This window comes from Phaethon lepturus, unplaced genomic scaffold (genome assembly GCF_000687285.1).
Source record: "Phaethon lepturus isolate BGI_N335 unplaced genomic scaffold, ASM68728v1 scaffold51483, whole genome shotgun sequence".
Lineage (NCBI taxonomy): Eukaryota > Metazoa > Chordata > Aves > Phaethontiformes > Phaethontidae > Phaethon > Phaethon lepturus.
In genome coordinates, this window is record NW_010530805.1 from 13,213 (window position 1) to 40,204 (window position 26,992).

Here is a 26,992-nt window from a genome sequence, read left to right on the forward strand (position 1 = left end):
TCCACAGACTTTAAGTTCACCAGAGTAGCAGCTGCTATCAAATGAGGTAACTCTTTTGAAAGCAAATATTTCTTTTTCTTTTCTTTTGCTCAGTTACTTTTTAATTGAAACAGTTCCCTCATCTGGCTAACCATGTTTTTCAACACATACTAGTACAGCAGGAGGGAAAATGTAAATCTGGTCATTTGATAAGGCAGTGAAAAAAAAGAAACGGCAAGACCACCCCTTCTTGCAGCAGCAACACTTACTTTGATCATAGATTCACTGCACTAAACTTCACTACAGGAGGCTTAGCCCATCAGATTGCAGGAAAACCATTGACTACAAACTCAATTTTAATCGCTTCCAGGTCAGCACAACGTTCAGGTACTTCCCTAAAAAAGAATGATCTGGCACAGTTGGTTATATTGCTATGATTTTTTTCTTCCTCTTTAGGTATTCAGTAAAAGTCACAGCGTCACATATTGCTACAGTGCAGGTACAAACCTCTAAATCAGATGTGTTCATTAAACTTCAAGTCCTAGATAATGAGGAAGAAATTGTGAGTGTCACTGGAAAGGGCCATGCAGTCATCCCTGCTTTTCATTTCTTGAGTAATGAAATGCTTTTGAGTTCCCACTGTAAGTATTGTATTCTGTATTTGATAATTTTATTCACTGAGGGACGTACATTCTTAGAGTAACTTTAGGTAATCACAGAAGATACTATTTTTTCCTATTTTTTCCAATGAATCCATAATTGCTTTGTGATTAAGTGAAATCAGCTACGTTTTTGAGCAATCAACAGGAGTCCTTGGTCCTCAGCAATGAGGAAAGGTACCAAAAGGATTGATTGAAATGAGGTGTCCAGCCTTATTTTCTTCCCCTGCCTTTTGGTCTTGTTTTGTAACTGAGTAAAAATTTTTGTGGATAATTGAAGTAGCTTCTCGGTTCTGATAATTTTATGTATATACTTGTCCTTGAGAATTGAAATATGTTTTATTTTCATGATCTTGCCTTTATTAGTTTGATCTTAAAGTTCAAAAGATTTTGGCTGTTAGGAAACTGATGCCCAGACCATGAGACATGGTAGATAATTCAGAGTACAATGAGCCCTATGGTTTAAATGCACCATCTTGAGCATCATTCCTTTTAGCAGAAGTACACATTTTATTGGCTTCCTATCCATCATATGAGCCCCAGAGTACAAGGCAAAAGACGCTTGAATAAAAGATACGGTGTTTATCCTTAAGAAAAACTCTCCATTTTTGACTCTGCCTCTGCTACTGCTTCACAATGTTATTCATGGAAATAGAAGACACTGAAGGAAGAGCTACTTGCCCCAGACAAAGTTCATAAATGCCCATTATGCCATTGTCAATTATTTACGATAGCAACTGAAATACTGAGAAAAATTATCCCTTATGGGAATATATGAATTTAAATAACATTTCTTTTGAAACAAATTTATTTGAAAGTTACAGCAAACACCTCACTCATTTTTGGCTAAAAGTTGAATCTGAGAAGTTTATTGCCTCAAAATTACTTTTTTTTTTAAATTTTAAATTTTATTGACATTCACTACATTGCAGTCTTGTCAGCTCAGCTTTTTTTAAAGGTGAGAACCAGTGTGTGTTCAAAGGTCACCTTTCATAAGTATGCTAAAATCCATGTATTCTCTCAAAGTACTTTGAAACTATTGATTGTGCCTAACAAAAATCCAGCTGGCATCAGTCAAAACTGATGTTCTGTAGTCCAGCACACTGCCACTTTGAATCTAGTGTATGCCCAAGCCTGGCAGTATATAAATACTTGGGGAAGGGACAGGGAAGTAAAGAAAATGAAGCCAAACTCTTTTCAGTGACACCCAGTGAGAAGACAAGAGGCAATGGGCACAAACTGAAATACAGAAAATATAATTTAAGCATTAGAAAAGGTAATTTGGAGGAAGAGGTTTTTTTGTTTTGTTTTTTTTGTTTCATTTTTACTCTTAGAGTGCCAAACACTGCAACAGGTTGCCCAGAGAGGTTTTGGAGTTTTCATCCTTGGAGATAATCAAAACCCAACTGTACATGGCTGTGAGCAACCTGCCCTAGCTGACCTTGCTTTTAGCAATGGGGTTGAACTAACTGATCTCCAGAGGCGTCTTCCAGCCTCTGCGAGGACCATTCAGCCTTCTGTGATCCTGTGATACCAGTTAGTAGTTAAGGCTTATGGTTGTTGTTTTTTTTCTTCATGATACACAAATAATCCAGTTTCCTTGGATGTGCTGTCCAATGAAACAGGTTCTCATTTACAACCGGACTTAATAGAGAGAGCCTTCAGCTTGAGATTGTGGCAGTGCTCTGCCATCATCCCCCTCTGATGCAGCAAGATAACTTCCTGCACCATCTTAGAGGGCAGAGTTAGGTTATCTCGACATCCTCTTTCATGCTTCACTTCCAGGCTTTCGGAAGTTAAGAGTTCTGCCAAACTCTGTATTCAAGAGCTACAATCAGACAACATCAGCTGTTTGTTACTGGCATTTTTATTGTTTGATAACAGCAGGGCTGGGCTACAAAAGAAGCTAAAACAAAACTGGAATGAAAATTTTGTCGTCTGAAAGTACACTCAGCCAGTTGATCGACACTTGATTTTTAAGAGATGTTTAATTTTACTGCTCAGAAGCAATAAATACAGCTTAATGAGGTACCTAATTCTTAGGCATATTTTCAAAAATTGGCTCTGTAGTGCTCAGGTCATTTTTAACAAAAATGAAGTACCTTCTACCTGCTCCCACAACACTTATTATATGTAGTAAATTTTAGATGCTGCTGCCATGCCGTCTTAACTTCAATTCTTAATCAAGCTATTTCCATCTTATTTGTAAGATTGTATACTATTTTGAATTTTTCATTATGGGTTTAATTTTAAAAATATGCATTCTTCATAAGCATTGCAAGTTTGCTTAAATAAAGCTGCTGTTTATAAGGAAACCAAGTCAGCTACTGTACTCTCCATGGAGAGTATACATATATATATATGCATATATACCACATATACCACTCTACATCAAAGTTGTAAGATATTGAAATCTTCAGTCCTTTTATGAAGACTTTAAAACAATAAATATTCTGTAAATCAATGAGTTTCTGCCTGTTTGAGCATATTCAGAACCTGAAGCAAAGACAAGTTGTTCGAATACTGGATTACTGCTTTGCTAAAGCCCAAAATAGCATAGTATTTCATGTGCTCACCTCCACTATTTCGAACTGTGTAGTTTTCTAACAGCATCCTTTAAAAAAATGTTTTATCAAAATTTCCAACATGTGGGTGGAAAATAAGTAATTTAATCATGATTATGAAACATTTTGATTTCTGTCTCAACTGCACCTTGTTATTACCAGAAATGTAAAATTAAATACTATGGAGACCATGCTCTTAAAGTGTAATCATCAGTTGATAACGTTGTGGTTTTAAAGGAAGCTATGGAGAAGCTGTCATGATTCTGTGAGTGAGTTGCCAAGATAATCAGTAGCTATTTTGGTTACTGTTTTTGGAACGTGGGAATAGGTCAGTAAACTTAATAGTAGACTGGTGGAAATAGAAGCAGGAAAGCTGTAAGATAGCTCAGATTAGGGTGAGCATCACAACTACTTGAAATAAATTGCCAAGTTACCCTCAGTAAAGTGAAGAAGAAACTTTCTTTTAGGAGATCAACTTGTTGGCAAAGATCACAGTCTAAAAACTGAAATAAGGTAAAAGGCACAATCACGTGAAAGAAGAGACAAATGGATTCCAATATATGCTGGAAGGGAGAGGATGGGGCAGAATAACTAAGAAGGACTTTTTTGTCTTTGCCAGACTAGCAGGGGTTGTAGGTGAGAACAATTTTTCAAAATACCCTCAGAAATCAGACACACACATTAGACTTTTATCTCTTATTCTTATGTGCTGTGATACAAATAATTTCTGCTATATTATTTTAATACATTGCAAATCATCCAATTAAATATCTGTTATATTAACCTGATTGAAAATAGGAGAGTTGTTGTATCAGGTTCCTATTCAGCACTGGAGTCAGTGAATTCTAACTGGAAAAAGTGGTGATGAAAGGTACTTTATTTCAAAGGGAATTTCAAAGAGTTTCTAGACCCAGCAAACTGACTGTAAAAAAGAGTTATGATTTTAGACCGTATTTGAAAGTGAAATGAATATTCTGATGCCATTTAAGTGTGTCTCAGTGTATAGAGAGCTGTCATTTGGAAGGAATGACTGTGAAGCTGCCACTGTGTGGGGTTTTTTTTTTTACTATTACAATTATTTTTACAATACTAGACCAAGTGACCTTAACAATGAAGTTCTTTTCCTATCTATATGCAGCCTGTATATCACAAAGATGACATTTTGTGTAAGTGTTCCAGATCTTTCTGACCATCCAAACTAAATGAACACATTATGAAATGTACTAAAGTATAACCAATATGACAGTATCATATTACCCAACCTGCTGAGTGTCTGGAGGTGCAATTTATGGCATTGCAAAAGCATGTTTCTTTGGCATTGTCAAAAGTGTTAGGAAATTCTGGCCTGTACAATAACAATATAGGAACCTCCATAAATACTGATGCCAGGTTCAGGTGGGGATTTGTACAATCGACATTCAATACACGATTCATACCATCAGGATCTAGTTGTTCTCTAGAAAAGTGTGTTTTCACAGAATAGGAATAATCAGAAACCAGTGCTATACCACCAGCACCAAACTTGTTAGTTAGGCAAGACACAATCCTCACATTTGAGACCTATTCAGTATTGCACATCTTCTGCCTCTCATAGAATTGATCACTGTGTTGACAGAGGTATTCTTAAGTGAAATTATTGTGCAAATATCACCCATAAAACGTTATTCCCCTTTCCCACCCACAATCTGCTAATTCATCTCGTCACAGCTGTTTTATAAATGTCTTTTATAGCTCAAAAACTACATTCAATCAGTTGATTTTTAATATATGTACCTCTTCTGAGATGTAGTGGATGACATGGATCTTGAACACTCGCTTGCCAATAAAGGAGTTAGATATTGACATGTTGCAAGTGCAACTTGTTTTGTTGATACAAGCACAGCAGTCCTGTAGCACAGGTGGACAAGTGAATGCTCATAATCCTTTTATTTTCCATAGTAGCAGTCTGATACAGTCCAGTCTCAAAGTATCAAAATCTCATTCAGTTATTTGTTTGAATCAGGAACCAAGGTAGGTACGAGTCCCTTCTAGGCAGAGGTTTGCTTAGGAAAAACGAGAGTATTTATCTGTGGGGTAAGAAGAGAAATTTGGTGTCACAGCACCGCCTGGTGACTATTGCTAGAACTATTATTTTGGTTATGTGTGAGTTTTTGGGAACTTTCCGAGTCATCTTTCCAGCAAGGGCAGAATGAGTCTTATGCAGGATTCCACCATTCTGAGCTGAATTATCTTCATGGCAGGATCATCCTCTCGGCAAACAATTATAGAATTCTTCAATACTTATGCTCTTCAGGTTTAGGAGAGAGAGAAGAGGGGAATAGTGAGGCATTCATGAAAGCTAATTAGAGCCTAATGAATACAACCTCCCTTGAAGCCCACCTACCTTGGTAGGTAGAAGTAGGCTCTTTCAGAGGGCAGTGCACAGCTCATAAAGCCCAGAAATCAGACCTCCTGGAGAGAAGCTCACCTCTTTGTTGACTACAAGGAGGAGTACATTTAGTTGGCCTCACTTCTTTAAAGCTGCCTTTTTACAAATGATTTGCACTGCCCCTTGATAACAGTGCTCAGGCAGGTATTGAAGATCCTTCCTGAATAGAAACTTTCATGCAAGTATTGTAAATGGTACTCTAAAGACAAGTTACCAACTGGAAAATAAGGGTATGTAAAGGTATTTTTCCATTTGGAATCCAAATTGTTTCTTTGCTGCAGGTTTTCACACAGATGTAAAAGAATGTGCAAGACTCTGGTCCCTGGATAGTGTTTCTTCTTCATCCAAATGCATTTCTCTTGAATGAAAGCCTCATGATTTTGGTTCCCTCTGGTGGATGACTTGATAATCTAACTACTGTGAGTTATGTCTTCTCTCACCTTCACAGAATGGGAAGCTAACCGATACCTGGAAAGCTCAGCAGGCTCTATTTGAGTGAGAAACTATTCCACAGATACAGGTTTTCTTAGGCATATCTTTTACAAAACAACACTTGGAGTGGTGTGTTAGAAGAAAATGGGTTAGAAGAAACCAAACGTTGTCTTCCTTCAAGTCTCTCTCACAGGCTTACCCTTCTTACCATGGGGACAGCAACAGGGATAGCTCAGGTGCTAAAGATTCTGAATGTCATGCAGAAGAGCAACTCATAGCTTGTGATGAGGAGTTTGAGACATCTTGAAGAAAGCATCTGTGCACGGTCTTGTTTTCATTTCCTGACTTGTACTGATTTTCTTAGGAAAAAAGGAAACACTGCCTTATGCAGAGGAAAGGTGGGATAGCAAGTGTTCCGTGGCATTTGACTTCCATAAGAAAGTACTTCCTGGCTCCCTTTGAGTTTCTAGTGGCACACTTAATCTTTTATTTGGCATTTATACACTTATACACCACCTGTAAAATTTGCTGAATCTGGTCTAACAGTCCTGTCAGCTCCTGTGAACTTCCCTGGATGTTTTGTCAACACACGAAACTCTGTACATTTTTGTTTTGAAGTGTTGCAATGATACAGTATCATCCTTTGCTTCTACAATAAACCTTGGGAAGAGTGAAGCCTTTTGTCTCCAGTAAAGTCAAAAAGATCTCTCTTTTCCAGTTGATGGTCCAGCTATTGTTAGTGTAACACAGGTGAAGCTGCTTCCCCTGTGTTAAAAATGAGGTGTCATTTTTGCCCTTATTTAATTTTCTATGAGATATTCCTTTCTAAAATTCTCTTTCCTTTCCCTGTAGACACTCAGGCGAGATAATATCATAAATATCAGTGGCGTTAAAAATTAACAAGTTTACGTTTTCTGGATTAATACTTCTGTTACAGCTCTTCTTTAGCATGTTCCTGGTTTCACGATTTTTCCACATGAGTTCCTTCCCTAGGAGACAATGATATAACTTTAAAAATGATAGACCACAAATAGTTCTAAAGCTCTTTTCAAGATTGGCTTTTTTTAAACTTTAGTCAGCCATAATCTTTGTGGCAGGTTGACATAAGAGACTGCAGTAAGGGTAGGAGTGGCCAGAACTGTGGCCAATGCACCGCTCCCTGCCTTCCACAGGTGCACACAACCTCTAAAATTAGAAGTTAGCTACACAGAGATCCCACCTTACAGTGTACAAGCCTACCTGTGGTAGGTACTGTATAGCATGGCGCTGTGGTAGTTAGTGCTGGAAAGAAGTGTGGAGTTTTGGGGGAAAAAATTACACATTTTATAAACAGTAGCAACAGTTATGTATACAGTCTTTCAAATTTCTCATTATGTACTTTGAAGAGATTTGTGATTTGCATGCCGAATTAAATCAGGATAGTATTTGGAATAAGTGTCATTTTAATTGGAACCTAGTGAGCGTAATACAGCATGAGAAAATTGACTATGGTAATTCTTTCTTATATTTCTGGAGGCATCTGTTTACCTCATACCAATAATTCATAGAATTTCTTGAAGTTAACACTGAAATTTTTTATCATCTTGCAGCAAGCAAAACCCAGGTTATTCAAAGTAGTATGAAGAAGGAATCAGAAACTGGAGGATCCAAAAAAAAAGGTCATATTTCATCTTCAAAGGACACCAAAACTTCTTTCAAGCCCGGACTTGTACGAGAAGATCCAGCTATATTAGAAGATGAATCTTTTCTCTTGGAAAACTTTCAAGATAATGATGGAAGTCCACAACAAGTAAGACATTTCAAATCATTGGGACTTGGGAAAAAAACCCACCAAACAATGACGGGGTATGGATAATTCTTTTGGTACATGTGGAGATCTGATATCCTGAGGCAAGAACAAGGAATCCAAAATTAAGACTGTTGGTAGCTTCTGAATGAGGCTATGGAGAAAGGATAATGTACATATATTAATAACCAAATAACAAGAGATCATTTTTGTTTTCAAATCAAGGTGATATATTCAATCTTTAAATGTTCTTCATTTGCTAAGTCCAGTTCAAATACAGTCTTTCAGCTAAGGGCCAAAAACTACCAGTAATGAAGTTAAACTTCTGATGCTTCAGTGCGAGTTTTCTTTGAAATACGATGTAAGAGAAGGCCATCTTTAATAGTTTTAATAGAGAAACACCTATTGCCAGTCACCTGAAAGCTTTAGTAACACACAAACAACAGCTGCTACTTGAGCCAAGTTTTTCAGAGAGGGATGTCAAAAATGTGGATTTTTCTTAATTTCACCTAGTATTATTTGTATATCTTAGAAAAATAACATTTATTTTCTAAAACAGTTCTTGTTTGTCCCCAAGTGTTACTCTACTGTGATTTTTCCTGATAATTGAGTTCAATTGCAACAAAATATTCCAAGAAAAAAAAAAATAATTGAGAAATAAATTCCAGGGTTGTTCTTTGACTCAGAACTGGCTTTAGAATTTGGAAAACAATTTTTGAAGAGAATCATTTCTTGTTCAGTATAGACAATGTTTAAAATAACCCACGGACCCTTTTACCTCTACCTCAAATTAAGACATTATTGAGTGCTAGTATTAGGACTCAAAGCTCTTTAGTAAGTCTTAAACTCAAAGACAAAAGATTTGTTTTAGCACATGGCATACATAGGAAAGTTACATGGAAATCTTAAAGGAATGTAGCTCCTTATTGTATAGCCTAGTTTAGTTTCACTTGATAAATACATGAGTAATTGTTTAATTTCACAGGAATTAAAATAAAATCTGTGGAATTAACACTAATTTTTTAAGCTGCTTGTGAATACTGTAATATGCAAGCTTGTAAATTAATTATGTGTTTTATTTGCTGAATTCAATAGCTGGCAGTTTACTCACCTACAAGACTTTTGAACGCTTACTATAATTGTTATGTCTTCAGCATGTTAACATATAGCATTTCCTTTCACAGTCTCACAAGTACGTCATACAAGCATTGGTGCTATATAATAGTTGGCCACTTACTGAGAGTCAGTCTCTGTTTGTTCAGGCACTGAAAGAAATGGAGAAAAATGAAATTAAAGGTTGGTTCGATCTAAGTATGTATTTAGTCAAATGCATCATGTTACTGATTTTTAAAAAAAATGTTATATTGCTACAAGCCAAGACAATATGATATTTTTTTCTTTTATTCACGACTTGAGTGAAATAATTAAGCAACAAAGCTCTTTGTTCTGTGGTTTGTAGAAATGAAGTTTGATTGCTGTGAACTGTACCTTCAGTTCACAAATTATATAGAAAGCAGAGAATATTCTGCAAAACTCACCTGAGCTTGTTAGGGCTTAACTTTAGGTAGGGATGTGGAACAGTTGTATGACTGCTTCTACAGTCAGAGAGACCTATGAAGTGTAATACAAAGGCACGGTGCCCTGACAAAGTACATCCAAACACAGAAGTTTCTACCAAAACTAGAGAAACACACCTGCTGATAATTTAAGAACATGCACTGACAGGAGGGAAAAAAAAGGCCTGTTTTGGGATATGTATTACTTCTGGGAGAAGAGTTTAGGCAGGAGGCAAGACTAGGAAAGGTCCCAAGGACAGACTGTCTGTCCCAAGACAGACAAGCCAGGAAGGGGACAGAGAAATTACAGAAACTTTTCTTTTTTTTTTTCCCCAGATTCTCGTAACATTTCTTGTTAAAGGACAGAAAAAACCCCAATACGTATTAAAAGCAGGTAGAATGCTAGTCAGTGTCTTAGAAATTAGATAGATGTCTCATATTTGCTTCTCCTTTTACCACTGTTAATGATTTCGGTCTCAAAAATGTTAGAGGAAAATTTATCATGCTGGATCAAACAGTCCAAGAGAGGCGAGGCTGCTGCCACTCCATGTCCCAGGTCCAACCAGGAGCCAGGCTGAAGATGTAGTGCCAGCAGGCACACGCCCACACAGAGCACACATACGCACTACGTATATACATACATACGTTGCCAGCCACACAAATCACAAACAGACACTCAGAGCACTCACACAAACACAGAAAGCACCAATGCTCCCCTCTCCAGCTGGACAGAAGTCCACTAGTGAAACTATATATGTGTGTGTGTGTATAAGGTGGATCCTTCCAGCAGCTGGGCTTGGACACCTACTCTGCCCAGGACCCCATATGAGCTGCTGAGGCTGCAGCCCTACTCCAGCTGCTGGTGCAGACCATCACGTACGCGCGCGCGCACACACGCACGCAGCCCATCAGGACTTCCCAGGTCCCAGTAGCTGACTGGCCTGTGCTCTTGCCCCTAGGTTCCTGCAGAACCTAAAATTCCGCCCCAGTTCCACCACTCCGTAAATTTTCTGCGTCATTAATATTAAAATTCTATAACTCAATCTTTAAAATATGAGATAAGGAGAAATTATTTGCATTATCCTTCCTCATATATATACACACTTGCTAATACCCGTAAATTTTCTTAGGAAGATTTGATCTTTATTTATTAGTGGTATTTTCTCACCTTTTACTCTGGTTACATATTTCTTTTTAATGTCGGCTTGTCAGGTTTTTTTACGTTTCTATTACCCTGGACTGAAGTTAGATTCATCAGCAGTGATTGCTGACATACATTATTTCTTTTCTTGTATTTGAGTGCAACATTTGAGATTTTTTGCAGTCTTTTTTCAGCTAGCGGTACAGAACTTTACAAAGATAAATCTTGTTGGTTTACTGTAGTCCCTAGTCAGTTTTAGTAATATTTGAGGAGCTATGTCATGTAGCCTTACAGGCCTGTACGAAGACAGCGGTTCTAGTGGTCATTTCACCTGCTTCTAGCTTGTTGCATTCTTCACAGAATCGTCTTTTCTTCCTAGATTACTCCATTTATTCTCCTCATTTTCCCCTTAATGATAGACTGGTTCTTACGACAGACATCCTATACGTTGTCTTACCCTTCCCAATCGTCTACGCCGTAACAGCTTGCACTTAACACCCCAGCCACGCTACCGGTGTCTGTCCTTTCATGCGGCTATCACCATGGTCTGTAAAACTGCAGGTCAGAGGAGGTCACCTCATCTCTGAGTTTCCTCACCAGTTCTCAGCTGTTATTACTGAAGCACGTCAATGTCATGAGTTTCCCATGTTTTGTTCAAGGTAGCAGTATTCCAGGTGATGGCTTCCCTTCCCCATGCGAACCGATGCTGTGGCTCATTTCCAGTCAGCCTCAAGCCACAGTCGGTGATAACGAGCACTTTTCTCTTAGGATTCTTTTTAAATGTTGTGATTTCTGTGTTCTCTCCTAATCACTGCCTTTCAAAGTAACAGAAATCCATTTCACAGTTCATGTTAACTGGGTGTTTCTGTTTATGTAAGGATACCAACAGATTGCCCAGGCCACCAACAAAGTTCAAAAACAACATATATCATAAACAAGCAACACTTACTGTATTTACTACTTAGCATTTATTTCATGTACCCCTATTAACAGCAATATTTATCTAGAGTGATTACTACAGGTAAGTATTTTGAAAAAAACAACATTTAATCTTTGAATCTTTTTCTGGTTGTGAACTAATCCTAAAGCAATTTGAAAACCGAGCTTTACCATTTAAAGCTTCCAGCACCAGTTATCAAACACACAATTAATCTAATAGCAATGTTGGTGGCATCCTCTCACCATGTGATTTTTAAGAAAGCTGCAGCGAGCCAGGTGGAAAATTCCTGCAGCAAATTTTCACCACTTCAGGTGAAATATCACTTTTTCATGTAAACCAACAGTGCCATCTGGAGTTAGCTTTATATTAAAGCTAATTTATCATAGCAAAAGCATATTTCAGCTTTGTATTAGCATTTACTAAAGTCTTTTAAGCTACTCTCCCTTTAAACGAAGACCCATATTATTGTGCTATCAATATTCATTATTATTATAAATATTTATTAAGAACATTTTTGAAGAAAGTAAGTTCTCCAGCATACAGATGCTATGATAATTCTGTATTTTGTATTTGGTGATGTTTATTATTCTTTTCTTTCTTCAAAATCATTAATACTTCCGTTTGGCAGTACTTGTAAAAAGAGCTGTGTTAGCAAAAGTTATTTCATGACTAATATTTAGTCACATTTATTATATATGAAATCTCATTAAATGCTTTATTAAAGAGCACATTGCACAAACAAAACATTAAAAAGGCATTAACCAGGAAAACCCAAGTACACAGAAATTAGAAAGTGTCAGCTAGTGTATTATTTATACAGTCTTCATTCTTTTCTCTCTTTTTATTTTTCTTTTTTTCCTTCCACTGGGAACTGTTAATGGGGCAAGATTTCAATGGAAAAATAGTAAAAAAAAAGTAAGGTCTGGATCATAATTCTTGTGTAAAAGGGGAAAAATTAGCGGGAAATCTTGCAATGGCTAATACCATTTAAGTTGCTTGACTGTGCAAACAAAATTATTCTAAGATTAATTTTCTGTATATGACTTTCAGCTATTGCCTTTTTGGGTTCTTTGGTTTTACTTTTCTTGTAGTGAGATCATAAGTTTTATTGTGCAGTTGTCACAACCCATTGTTGAATCATCAGTGTGCACTGAATGCTGACTGCAGCATGTAGTTTATATATTGCCTTAAGTCAACTCAAGAGTGTTAGCTGATGATGAGAGAAGGCTGTCTATCCAACTGGGAGAGCAGGGCGGAGATAGGGCACGCAACCAGGTAGTAGAGGTAGGTTTGAAAGGGCAGGAGAGGCAGTATCCTTTGGAAAATTCCTTTTTTTTCTCCAGAGCTGGGAAAGGTTTTCCCACAGGTTTTCTCTTCATGCAAGAGAACTTGCTGGCTCCTGCCAAGGGCAGGATGTTTAACAAGATGTTCGGTTCTCCCTCTCTTTATCTCTTTCCCACCTTGCCTGTCCGTAGTGATTAATCACTTGCCTGGTGTTCAGTGAGAAAATAGGTCATGGAGGATATGTGATGGTGCTAGAGTTTAAAGACCTGTATGGTCTTTAAATACCTGCATGGTATAACCCCACCCTACCACTGAACCATATTGGTGGTTTCTTCTATCCTGGCGCAGTTTTACTGCAACTTTAGTGTCTGGGTGAGCCCAACTTTGGAAAGATTTTTGAGGTTGCTATCTGTCAAGAATGCTTCTGAGGGTCCAGGCAGAGACAGGAAAAGCAACATCTCAACTTCTCGGTCATTTCCTAATCAAATCTGAAAGTCTCTCATGGGGTAAGTAACAGTCATTTCTGACAACTACTGGGTAATCCCACTAAATGCTCAGAGCCTGTTTCAATAGCAGGAGCATGATATCTTCTCAAAGAAAACTTCAAAAGACTCTTCTGTATTTTACCTATGAATAAGATACATTCTCTGTAATTTGAATTTCATAAATCAGGACTAGCTGTCTATCTTGCCTAAAAAAAGAGAACTGTTGTATCTCAATCTGAAGTTATGAGTTCCAGATAGGAATCATTTGGTGTAATTATTTAGCTTGTCATAAACAGGACATCAGACTGGATGATCACTATGGTCCCTTCTGACATTACAGTAAATGAATCTCTGAGTAAATGATTGAAAAGCGGTAGAGAAGCTGATTTTAACAGTTGCTATCAGCTGTTTGTCATCACTCTCAATTGGTGTGATGCCCAAGCTCTTCTTGGTGCCACACATATGCAATAACTGCTGCTGAGAGTTTGTGACGATTGATGCATAAGTTCTGCGCTAGAATTCAGCCATGGCCTTTTTACCTTCTGCACCACCTCCCCACCTTTCTTCTTATCCCGTCCCATACATCCCTGGAAAAAGCCCCGAGGAACTACTCACGTCTCCCTTCTTAGTCAGTGGGATGCACTCCATATTGCCAAACTGCAGCCAGAGGCCCCTCCAGGAATACCTGGAGGTTGATCCCAAAACCGGGGAGGCTGCCCCCTCCGCTGAGGGAAGGCAAGGGCCGGGGGAACCTGGACAGTGCAGCGTAGCGTTAACTGAAGTCTGTCCTAAGCCTCTGTATCAGGGGTTAAAGCAGGATACCTGATTGTAGCACTGTCATTTCATGCGCTTGCTCGTTATTTACTGACTTCTCAGTGTATGCAAGAAGTCCAGAGCATCAAAATACTAAAATTTATAATTGTAAAATATTTATAGAAGACAGACAAAGCTTGTGCTATCCCATGACACAGAAAGTCTTTGTCTGATATCATGTAACTAATGACACTGAATGTCTCTTGAGTGTTTGTATAAATGATAAATAATTTATCTTTAAAAATTAATAATTCACTGAATAATGCATGTACAGCAGCCTGATTTATGGTGCTATAATGTTACGATAATGTGAAATTAAATGGAAAGCCATTTATGTAATGATATTGTAACTTCAAATAATTTAATCACTATTTATTTTATATTTGCATTTCCTCTGGAGTTGTTTCAGTATCTTCAATATTTGTGGAGACCGCTGTAATTTTTGCTTTCATTCTTTGATGTATGCTTTGGTAGCACTGAATCAATTTAAGCATAGCACTTTGGTGCCATTGTACATTATTTAAGTAGCATGAGGAGATGATAATAATACAATTTATACAAAAACACTTGTATAATGTATGTAATACACATATATGTCATATAATACATATTTGTATGTGTAGGTATATGTGTGACACAAATATGTTTATATATATTTAATAGTTACAGTTACATATATCCATATAACCTCACCCACGACATTGCAGATCTCATCCAAAGCTCCTTAAAGCCAGTGGAATATCTTCAGTGGGCTTTGGATCAAATCATGCAGCACAGTGATTTGTCCTCAGTGGAAGGGGTTAGAAAGCATAGCATTAAGTGAAAGGTACCTTGTTATTATTGGCAGATTGTAAAAGTCACTCATTTCCTCTTTTTTCTAAGAGAAATCCCCGGTTTTATTGTATTGACTAAATCTAGGTTTTCCACATTTGTTTTAATGTTTCAAGCAGTATACAGGTGGAGGGAAACAGAGATTTCAGACTCAGATTTTCAATCTTTTTCACAATGTTGTGGGTCCATCCCAAGTTGTTTCAACTGACATGCTCCTTATGCTTGTAAAGCTATATGCTATTACAGTATTTATATATTTATTTATTTTAACAAGAATATGACATGCAAAAAGTCTTGTTAACAGCTTCCATCAGATAAGACAGTGCAGAATAAATGTTACAAATGTCAATTCTCAGCATCTTTTAATTCAAACATATAGCATACACATGTACTAATAAAATAATTAATCCAGATGGTTCTCAGATAGTTCTGAGAATGATAGTTTTGAATGTCTGAAACATGCATCAAGTCTCAAATATGTTTCTTTGCCTTAACTTCCTTGCACTTTTGGTGGGGCCTGTCTTTTCTTCTGCTCTTCAGACTTTCAGGCTTACAGGGATATGAGACAGTGAGAACAATGACTTTACCTACTTTGAGCTTCTCACCTGCCTGGTGCAGAACACTGACAGAGATTATATGAGACTATACAAGGGAAATAAGAGTCAGACTGTGATTCTATACATTGCAGTCTTTGGACTGACTCACACACAAGGCAGCGGTGCAGTGACTGATGTGCAGGGACCATGGCAAACTCGCAGTTAAGCCCTGGGTGAAGTGCTATTTAGGACAGATAAGGCTGTCGCAATATGTCCACCTTGTAAGTTTGTTTTTAAAAGTTGTTTTGTCCTTAAATTCTTTCTTGGTCCACCAATAAATGTTAGTGTAGTACTTGAAAGTGTCAACTAATTAACTGACTTTTCTTTGTCTTTCTGCATGGCTGTTTTGTGCTGTTATTCCTCCCTGGATATTATATGGGGAAATATATTTATGGGTGACAATGGTATCCTCTAATTCATCATGCATCATAACTACATCTGAACAGTACAGGAAAAGCATGAGGAGCACAGCTTTCCCCTAATGCTCAATTATTTTGAAGGACAAAAGTCTGCAAGTGTTCCTAAACCAAGCAGAAGAGCAAAAGATAAAGCATCTGAGAAGTCAGAGAAAGAAAAGTCCAATAAAGAACGAGGATCACTTGTATCTGTTGCATCTCGACCTGAATCTCAGGTGAGAACAAATCCAAGAAACGGGATTTGCTGAATGTGCCGTCATTTTATTGAGTGTAAAGATATTTTCAGGTCTGCGGGTCAGTATTACTAGCACTTCTAATGTATCCCTTGTGTTTCTCTGTGCCCTGTTTTGCCACCTTTTTAGCTTTATACGTGAGAGAGATTGAATTACACATGTAACAGACGTGCCTCCTGCTTTAGAGATGTAATGTGCTCATTTCTTTGTTTATGTATGTTATGAACAACTACCGGTTGTTCCTTTTTTGGTCTAGCTTCTGTCTCTGCTGAAGTTTTACTAGATTCCTTGAATTCACCATACTTATGTCCCATTAGTCACTCATTGTAATGGTTTTCATGGGCTCCCAGGACGATGAAGTAGGTCTTTCTTCTATAGTCAGTTCCTGTTTCATATGTCACAATTGTCATTAGCTTGCACACAAGCAGAAATTAGTGGCAGAAAAATTGGTACGTACTTGCCTACTTGCAAATTCTTCTCATCTGTGGTGGGATAATCTGAGTGCTCTGTGGTTGACCGAAAGGCTACTGCCAGCCTGTATGCCTGAAAAGGAATAATTGACTTTATGGATTGCAAACAGATTAATGGAAGGCAAAGAAGAAACTGGCAGTTCCTCCTTTAATGGTGTTGCTTTTGCTGGGAATTTTGCTGCCTCATGGCAGGTAGTTCAAGGGGAGGGCTTCTCCAAAGAGTTTTTAATGAAGAAATCTCTACAGAACTGTTTTGTTGACTAAACCTGCTGCACAGCAAACTAGCCTCTGATTCACATCCACACCTAACTATACAGACTTCCGGACTAGTAGTGTCTTAACCCTTCTTTCGGAGCAGTCTGAGTGGCTGCAGTTGAGATTGTTGGCCACAGAAATGCAACGCAGCTTCAGGCTGTTTCACATTTCTGCTTTCAGCTCCAGTGATGGGGTACACTCGGAGTGCTGGGATGATAGCTCTTGGGAGTTTCAGTTTCAGTCTGCCACTAAAACAGATGCAAGGTTCAAGATGGAACTGCTTGCAGATAAAGAAGATGCCCACCTTTAGTCTCAAATAAAAGCTGAGCTCCTATCTCTACTTCTAAATATTGGGCTTAAAGCTTCTGTGGATGGTATGGTTTCCAGGAATATATGCAGCGCAGTATCTCATTCATCGGTCAGACAGCAGAACAGTCTCCTACACCTGAGGCACTACTTGTACCCTGTGGTTCTGGAGAAGCTATGCATTAAGGTGGCTTAGGGAATTTGGGAAGTGATTGGAAGAAAACAGGTGCCTCATAAGACAGACCAAGATGTATTTCTACACAAAAAGCCTAGTTAAAGATAATAAAATTTCTAGTAAAAAAAACTTGTGGAAGGAAGGAGAGGAAAGGAAGGAAGGAAAAGAAAAAAGCTTGACAAGAAGATAAGACAATAATCACTACAAAATACTCCTGTTCACACAGACTGTTGATAAGAACTGGGAGTGTGGAGCATGCTGTACGGGATTGAGGGGGAGCACATAAACAAAATGCCTCAAAGACCTTCTAGACATTGCAAAATAACTTTCCTTTCCTTTGGCAGCCACTGTATAATACTGCATGTTAAAGTATTATACCAATATACCAATGTATAATGTATATCAATCAGGAAAATCACCAGGATACAGAAACATAACTATCCTAAATAGCAGCAGTAGATGCATACCAATCAATGCATTATGTTTATGGTACTTCACTTTCAGCAAGCTGCTTCAAACAAACCATACTGGACTTTGCGTCTAGTTAGTGAACAAAGAGAGGCAGACGTTCTAGAGGTGAAGAAAGACACCCAGCGAGCAGATGAGATCAAAGCCATGAAACAAGCATGGGAGTCTGCAGAGCCAGGAAGAGCTGTAAAGGTAATATCAGAGTGCAATCTTTGCAGTAATGTTTCTTCAAAAGTTCCAGGAGCTGCTGTGATGGTAGAGCAGTTGCCACAACAGAGACCTGACTTGATATGGCTGTCCCCTTCACCACTCTGTGGAAGACAGGGAATTTTACACAGGTTAAAGAATCGAAAGTGATCATGTGCATGAATTCTGGGCAGGAATCCAAATCATCTCCTTTAGACTTTTGTAGATCACTGAGACTTTAGATTCCACTCTGCCAAACTGAGAAGAGTTTCTCCTTAGCCCACTACCTCTACTCAATTGCAAAGCTGCTACTTGTGACAAGTTTAATGTTTAGCATGAACAGATTCCAGTGGGAAACACACTGTTATAAACATGCCAAAAAGATTTCTCTTGAAAAACTGGCACCTGGCCATATCATCACTCAAATTGTGCCCTGCAGCCAGGATTCCCAATTTCATTCTGGGTTGCAGGTTACCCATGAGCCTGTACATGCTGCTCTGTATGAATTCATGGTTTTGGAGAAGCAATACTAATTCAGATGTCAGCTGTAGCTGGGCTCTTTTGATACGAGGTATGCTTAAGATGGAAAAATAATACAAGTTCTTTCTAGCAAAGCAAAAATTTAAGCTACTGATTGAGAATTGGAAGCATCATTACAAAAAAAAAAAAAAAAGAAAATAAAAGAAGAAAATGCAATCTTAAAAGTTATCTAGCAGTCATCTTCTATCACCACCACCACCAATGACCTTTGAGGGGTATTTGGCCAGAAACCCCAGCTGAGAAGCATTTTGCCTTTTTTTATATTACCTTTCAGAAACGAACCTCAGACACAGGTCTTCCCAGTTACACTTTCAGATTTTTCTCAGTTCTGTCCAGTGTACCCAAAGCTCAAAATTTTTTCTGACACTACTTTATTAAATTCTGATCTGAGGAGAGATGCATTACTCTGCAGCTTTGATTGGCTGTGCTGAGACTGAAAATGCAAGTACAGCATCCTAAAGATTAGCTGGAAATGAATCCCCTTTGATGTGTAAAGAGTCTCTTCAGAGCGCTGGTTCTATCACCGTTGCCTTTTTTGATCTGAAAATCAACCGAATTACAGCTGCAGGTTCCACTTTAAAAGGCCCCTTAGGTCTGTGACATTTTTCCAAAACGGCAATCGTTAAGAAAATTGCAGCAACTACATGTAATATGCTAAAAAATAGAAGATCTAACTTGTGGGTCTGATATCCAGACCAAGTAGCTTCCCTCCTTTCTTCCTGATCACCCTGCCCCAACATGGGCCTGTTGCAGGGGTCATGCCCTGTGACTCTGGGAATTAGGTGCCTGACTCCAGGCTGACTTTTGGCTTCTCCATCCATTCTGGCAATATGAGCCCTTAAGAGAAAGTCCAGTGAGGCCGAGGCACCTTCTGAAAAGACAGGCAGAAAAGACTTTGGCATCAAAGGCAATTGAGTCTGAAAGGGTTTGCCGGTTTGCACCCATAGCTCCCACTGCGCAGGAGGAAGTCTAAATCACCAGGCTATAGGAGCTCCCAAGAGGAAGAGATACTCCCCTAAGGAGGTGCAGTAGCTGAATGTTATTTGACCATACATTCAGCTATGGGGGAACAGACCTTACACTTCAGGTATTTTGTTTGTTTGTTTGTTTGTTTGTTTGTTTTAAATGCAAAGATTATTTTAAACTGCCCAGAGATCAGTGATTTTCCAGTATTTCACTGCATGATGATCTTTAGTGTAAGTACGCAGCATCTCAGGACTGTTTCACTGGGAAGCCTAGCATCTTTTCGGATTCCAGCCCCAGGCAGAGTTGCATACTGCACTCTGGTGTTAGGTTTGTTATTGACAGGCATCGTTTTCTCAATTGGGATAAGTGCTAAATATAGCCAGTATGCATTAAGTGGACTGAAACCATGCCGAGAATACTGCCTACTTTTTATTTCACTGAACTACCCTCTCACAAAGGTTTACGTAGGGGTTCTTATTCATATACTCAAGACACACTTGATATAAATTAAAAATGAACTTTAACCACTACTGCTAATTTATTTCTCCTTTATACAACACATTAAAACTAAACAAATAAAGGTTCCAAAATTTTACTCAAAAAATTGCATGTTTAATGTTGACAGGTTATTATTTCAGAAAAAAAATATCTGTTGGAGACATGGCTTGAATATGACTCTGACATGGAATGTCGTCCTCTTATATTTATCTTTTTTTCTCCCCAGTGACTCGCTAATGGTATTCCTGTTGTTAGAGGTGATGTTTTCATAGATCAAACCAGTGAAATACACTTACCAGTAATATGAAGTAGCATCATATCTCACATGCACTGGCTTTGAAGATTTACTGCCTTATTGACCACTTCGAGATTCCTGGCTTTGAAAATTCTTTGGGATTTAAAGTGTGCAGTAGAAGTTTTCTTATCTGGATTAAAACTTTGATCTCTAGGCTTTTCAGGAACGCATGCGGTTTATTAATAAGTATGCTGTGAGAGATTCAGAGGAGCCCATAGCTGGGGCTGAGACTGACAGTTTAACACCTGGTTCAGGAGAAAGAGGTAAGGGTATAACTTTCTGTCAAGTATGTCATCTGTTGATGTTCATCATGTTCAGCTTCTTAGAAAAGACTTCTGCATTAAATACTGGTAGTAAATGGATAGAACAGCCCTGATAAAGGTGTCCAGATGCGCAATGGCATGTTTAGTCTCTATGTTCTCTATCCCCTTTTTGCTTTAATTGTTGCATTGCTGTATTTTCAGACACAGATAGAGCCTCACAGCTCTTGGAGGCTGCCAATAGTTACCCTTAAGCAAACTTTAAACAGTCCTTCTGTACTAGAATTCTAACCCTAAATTAACCTGAAATTTTTGGAAGTACCTACTCCCTCAATTCCAAGTTGGGTACCAGAGGTCATTAGTATAGAAATATTTAAAAATTGTTTAGCAGCTGAAGTAGCATGTCAGTAAGACACTAAGACTTCTAATGTCCATTTTGTGTTAATGTTCATGGACAGTGTTCTGGAAGTGAGGTTTCAAGAAATGCGTACTGAGTAGCATCAGCTTCCATAAGTGTTGTCTGATTTTATTTAGTGGTTACAGCTGCTGTGGTTTCTTCATTTGTATTCCCTGGCAATCACTGGACCCTGCTGAAAATTTGGACTGGGTGCAAGGCTGCAAGGGTATTTGTTGTTTCTTTTCTTCTGATAATAATGCTGAGATCAGGACATCACAAAACAAAGTATAGTACCCAGTCTGATTGTGACAGTATCTGTTCATGGCTCATGTGCATGGAACTAGAACCTGTGACTAGTACATAACTTGTTAAGATCAGTATTTTTTCCGATCAGGTAAGTAATGCTCCTGGGAATGTTTCAGAACTTAAAGCAGTTGTCAGAACACAAGCAGACCTTATGCCATAAACTAACAGATCATTAGTTACTTCTTGCATTCCAAAGGAACTTGAAAAAATACTATTTCCTTTAAATTATTGGATAAGGACTTCAAAATTAGCGGTTGTCTACCAGGAGCTTTGTTCCAAACTAAGCATTTGGAGTCAAATACAAAGACTCATGAAGTCAAGAGGTGATACACCAGTGACATTAAGTTGTTAATGGTTCGGTTCCATAGAGTGCAGCAATAGGCAATAATGTGCTTGAACATTTCTGCAATAGTTGGTATCTTAATGAGAATTTTTATGTTCTGGATAATACTTTTCTGATGGGCAGTGTCTTAGGCAGTTCCAAAGTCCATTCACCCTTCTAGACCAAGAGAGAAGGCTGCTATATATGTCTATGTATAAACAGTAAATATATAGACAGTAAATTTTTTTAATGCTCAGAAACCTCTTTCCTACTTTTGGTGAGAACATTCCAGTAATAGTTTTTAAAAGTTTCAATTGATTATTACAATAAGTAGAGTAATAGAGAGTTTTTATTGTAACAAACTACTACAGTCATTGTTAAATCTCATCAAATTTCACACGCATTTTCAGCACATCCAGATGAACTGAAAGAAGGAAGCAGTGGAATAATCACAACACAGCTTAGCCCAGTGGCATGCTAAATATCAGATATGTCATTGTATTGTGAGAATGCTACACTAAAGCATAAGATGGTTACTATCCACATAGTTTAAAAAAATCTAAGACTTAAGAATGACAATTTTAAGTTGTCATTGCATCTTTTTTCTTTAGACTGGCATTTCCCAAACTAAATTTCTGCCCAAAAGTGAATATAGTTTTTTTAAAATACAGCCAGGACTGAACACTTGGATTTTTATTGGTTTTTTTTTTTTTAAATAAAAGAACGTGATTCCTTGCTGATTAGAAGTTGTTCTTACATTCTTTAGGCACTTGAAAGTGAATGTTCTTGCTTAGGTTTACAAACCCTCTTAAGTGCTATGGATATAGCTAAAATACATAAATTAGTTTCAATTTAGCATATGTCGGGGTTTTGCAGCATTTTTTATTCTATCATTAGCGTTGGAAAATAAAATAAAAAGGCAGAACTATTATATCCTTTCTAACCCATATTCTCATTTAATAATGTATTTTGCTGAGACAAGAGAGGAAAAAAAATATAGAAGTATTTAGATGGAGCCTCCTAGCATAACTGAATAACCAGTTTAATCTGTTCTGTTGTAGATTCTCTTATCACAGGAAAGAAAGCATCACAAGCAGCTATGGACTCAAGCTTACAAACACAGCAAAAAAAATGGGATCCTATAGACCTTAGTCCTTACATGAGGTAAACTGCAGCAAGAACAATTAAGTCCCAGTGAAACACCAAAATGAAAGACTGGCTAAGGTTTTTTATATATAGGAATTAGTAAATGCAATATATTTTAATGCACTTGTATCTATAATTGGATGCAGTATGATTGACGTGAATTTAGACTTTATCCTTCACATATCATTGAAGTAAGCTACAATTCTGTCACATGCTTGTTAAAGTTGCTGTGAAAATCCTGGCCCGTGTTTTATCTGTCCTTTATGTTGTGTACACAAAATCACTCAGTAGTCAATGCAGAAGTGTAGATGGCATCAAGATACAATTTTCAGCTTTGATTTTTCCTGGCGTGGGTGTGTTTTAAAATCTGTGCTTTCCTATATCCATTTACAATTTACATCCTTTCCTTAACATAATACATGTCAAAGGAGCTGAATTACTGCATTACATGTAATGAGAATGTGACATAAAAATCTGCAGAAAATGCATGTGCAGGTAAATATCTTTATTTCAGTGGTCATCTTGAAAGAAGCACATACAAAGTTTGTCAGGATGTGATGCTAGATTCAAATAATATACTTTACTTAACAAATGCAGTTGAGTTAAAAATAATAGTTAATAGCTGAAATAATTATATTAATTATACTATTTATTCAAAAGAGCTGTATTGTTTATTACATGTGTTGATATGAACCTATCTAGCTAATATACATGCACCTGCATGTTTGCTGTGCTACAGCTAGAACCCGGTTCATGCTTAGGTCTATTTGTATTCAGTGTGGCATTTATGCAGCTCATTGATTTTCAAAAGACCTTAGAACATGCTGAAAAAATCCCCAAATTGAATTTTAAATTGAAACGGAAACTGGTGTTATATTGAAGTGAGTAACATTAAAACAGTAGAAAATATGGCAAAATAGCTTCCACAGGCTTGTAAGCATTTTGTCTTCAACTCCTTGACTTTTACACTAGTCATTTGTCAAATTACAAAAATATATGATGCACTTAGCTGCCATTATGCCAATGGCAAAAAAAAATAAATTACACTTGTCTCAATGCTAAATTATAGTATCAAAAACTTATGCAAATATGATATTTCTTGCAAATTAAAGATAAGTGTCATATGCTCAAAGATGAGCATGATTTTACAAATATTTTTAAAATAAACACTTAAGTATAAGAAGGCCTGGACTCAGGAATGTACTTTCTCATCGGGGTTATATACAGGCAGAAGAAAAGTGACTCCTTAACCATATCTAACCATACGATGGTGACATTGCAGTATATAAGCCAAATATATGCATATAGGTGTTAAGCAAAATACATACCACCCCAAACTGTATTTGAAATGAGACAAATGTCTTTGTATTTCCTTCAGAAAAACAATGTCTAAGTCTGTGCTAAGAAATGAGTCTATCATTCAACAGCAAGAGATACATAAAACGGAAAAAATCAACCATTTTAGGGAACTTCGAGAGCTGGCTTTGGAACAAAGAGAAAAAGAACAAAATGCCAGATCTTTATTGAAGCAAAATATACTTGAGATGTATGAGAATCTGCAGGTAGGTTTTCAAGATTACTTTCCAGTAACTATTACTGTAATACCCACCACTAGTATGAGTGTCTTGATGAACCATTCTTAAGACTTTTGTATTCAGTACCAGTAGTTAGAAACAGTGAATAAGCTTGAACTTTTGCTTGGGCAAATGTTAAAACTAAAGGTTCTAGGGGAAAAATATAGTACTACACAATATGATATTCTTATATCATACATACTTTCTTCATACAGATCTTTGCAAAAATACTATCTTAAAAATGTCACCATCAAAAGATAGATAAAAGTGAGCATAATTTGAGCATTTGATATTTATGACCAGATGCATATTAGATAAAACATCTCTGGTTAGGCTATTTTGTTGGTTATAGAATTGTATAGGGCTTTTTGGCAAGTAACAAAGAACAAGATAATTTACATAGGAGGATCAGTTGCTCCTAATGTGTCTTAACAGCAAAGTTAGAGAACACAGTTTTCCTGAAATATGCATGATGACAACAAGCAAAAAATTAGAATTATTAAGCCTTAAAAGACTATGTCTATAAATAACAAATTCGGTAGCATCAGTGTAGGATCCAGTGTTAGGATTAACCCAGCCAATACATTGCACATGACATTGGTACAAATATCTTAACAAAATTGTCTTAACCCTTGAGTGTAAACAGGAACAAAATATTTTGTTACACAGTAATGATACAATAACCACTAATAATCAGCTAATGACTATTCAGGACTCTTAAAACTGGCTAAGAGACAGTAAAAATAATTTTACACCAAACCAACCTACTTACAGAAATCACTTGAAAACATCTCCTTAACAAACTCCCAGACAGCCTGATTTATATTACTTATACTAGTCTACTAGACTACAAGTCTGCAAGGAGCCATAGCTCTCTACCAGTGACTGATTGATCCCTGATAAGAATGCATGTCCAGGTTTTCAGATGTTGCTATGATTTTGGATGCCTAGCATATCATATATTAGAAGGGAAATTTTTTATTAAGAGTAGTTCCCTGGCTCTTTCTATAAAGTATGTCCATTAAAGATGTTTCACAGTACTAATTTAAAATGAGAGTTACTTGTGAATATGCATACTGTGCTGATTAGCACTTTCAGAGTTTTTTCATCTGCAGACCACAGAGAACTATCTAAAGGTATCCAGGTATCCCCATTTTCCAGGATGGAAATGTACGGAAAAAGTTCTCAGAAGTGTCCAAGTCCCACTTGCCATGAGTCTCCTTGAAGGTGAATGTGATCTAGGCTTCTTTAGTCTCTTTGAAGACTAGAGCTCCTAAACCATTTCAGCATTTCTGAAAACTAGTTTTTAAGGGACTTAACAAAGCAAGCCAGTAACTGAATAGGGATTAGACCCCAGTTAGGGGTAACTAGTCTGTTGCCCTATCCTCCTTTCACACAATTAGCTTATTATGCCAGCAATTTAAAAAGGATTTTCATGAACTTTCTGTTCTTCTTCGTGGTGAACAGATTGACATATAGCTGTGTCACTGTGACAAATCAATAAAAATACACATAAAAAGGAGAGATGCCCTCCCTGTACTTATAAAGTAACAAAGTGAAACACAACATGTAGAATGTAGTTGCTTGTGATAAAATCAGGATTCATGTGTTGGTGGGGGGTATTGCTGTTTGTTTTTGGCTAGGCATCCTTAGATGAAACACGAGGCAGAGTTCACAGGATTCGGGAAGCATACCGAAGTGCGCTGCTAGAGGCCGAGTGCAGAAAACAAGAAGAGCTGGCAGCTCATGAGGCAGTCCTGCAAGCGGAGCAAGAGAAGAAAACCCTGAATGCACACAAAAAAAAGCAAGGAAAGGGCTTAGGGAAAAAAAAGTAGTTGCTAGCACTACTGAATTGTATTTACAGTTTGGGAAAGAAAGTTTATATGCAAAGATGAGGAAGAATGTTTGTTATTTTCCAGTATTTTTGTCAACTATATCACATTTTATCTCTTTGCCTGCTGCTAGTGAAAAAATTGATCTAGTATTCTTCTTTTTAACAAAGTGTTTGGTATTTTGCTTCCCATAAAGGTACTCACTACTATTAAAGTTTGTATGTTTTACTGGAATAAAATTTTGCAACAAAAAATCATACTCAATTCAGATTCTTTTGCCAAAATCACAGTGTGTTTAGTCCTCTTTTTCCAGTCAAAACAGAACCAGACAAGAATGAATCAGAGTTGAAACAGTGAATGTAACCTATCAGTTTTGAAGTCATTTAACTTGGCAGAAACATGAGCTCCTTAAGTGGATGACAATTTATGGCGTTTATAATAATTAAACAGTGGCATACCGCACTATTCATATGCAGGCACTGGAAGGCTTCCCAAAGCCTGGTTCAGTAGGCACTCACAAGCTTTCTGTGTACTGTACTATTCTTCCCTTTCATCATTCTCTTAAGTGTTTTTGAATCTCACAGTAACTCTCTGTAGTGGCAAACTCATCGCACAACCCTCCAAGGCTTGTTGAATACTCCTTAAAACCCTGTTACTCTCTTTCTTGTTTATCTTTCCTAAGCTTTGTTTTGCCAATGGTGGCTTTGCCTAAAATGAATACCCTTGGCTCCTAGACCTTTGGCTGGAATTTTAAAATGTTTCTTAAAGGTAGAACCAGTGTGTGAATCAAGTGGCAATCACGGGCTTTCTACATGAAGGGTAAAATATTTCCTCTAAGCTCTTGCTTCCATTA

The 26,992-nt window shown here is 37.4% G+C and overlaps 1 protein-coding gene across 1 annotated transcript in view; it reads left to right on the forward strand.

Annotated features, from left to right (window-relative positions):
• LOC104618702 (androglobin-like) overlaps positions 1-26,142 on the forward strand; it is a gene marked incomplete at its 5' end in the record, with an annotated part of 38,695 nt that extends 12,553 nt beyond the window's left edge. The window contains 9 exons of the mRNA XM_010284364.1: positions 436-620; positions 7,652-7,851; positions 9,033-9,159; positions 15,941-16,125; positions 17,854-18,009; positions 20,457-20,571; positions 22,649-22,751; positions 24,112-24,295; positions 25,951-26,142. Coding sequence (XP_010282666.1) covers positions 436-620; positions 7,652-7,851; positions 9,033-9,159; positions 15,941-16,125; positions 17,854-18,009; positions 20,457-20,571; positions 22,649-22,751; positions 24,112-24,295; positions 25,951-26,142 — 1,447 coding nt within the window. The remainder of the gene's footprint in view (positions 1-435; positions 621-7,651; positions 7,852-9,032; positions 9,160-15,940; positions 16,126-17,853; positions 18,010-20,456; positions 20,572-22,648; positions 22,752-24,111; positions 24,296-25,950) is intronic.
• Positions 26,143-26,992: the final 850 nt, after the last annotated feature.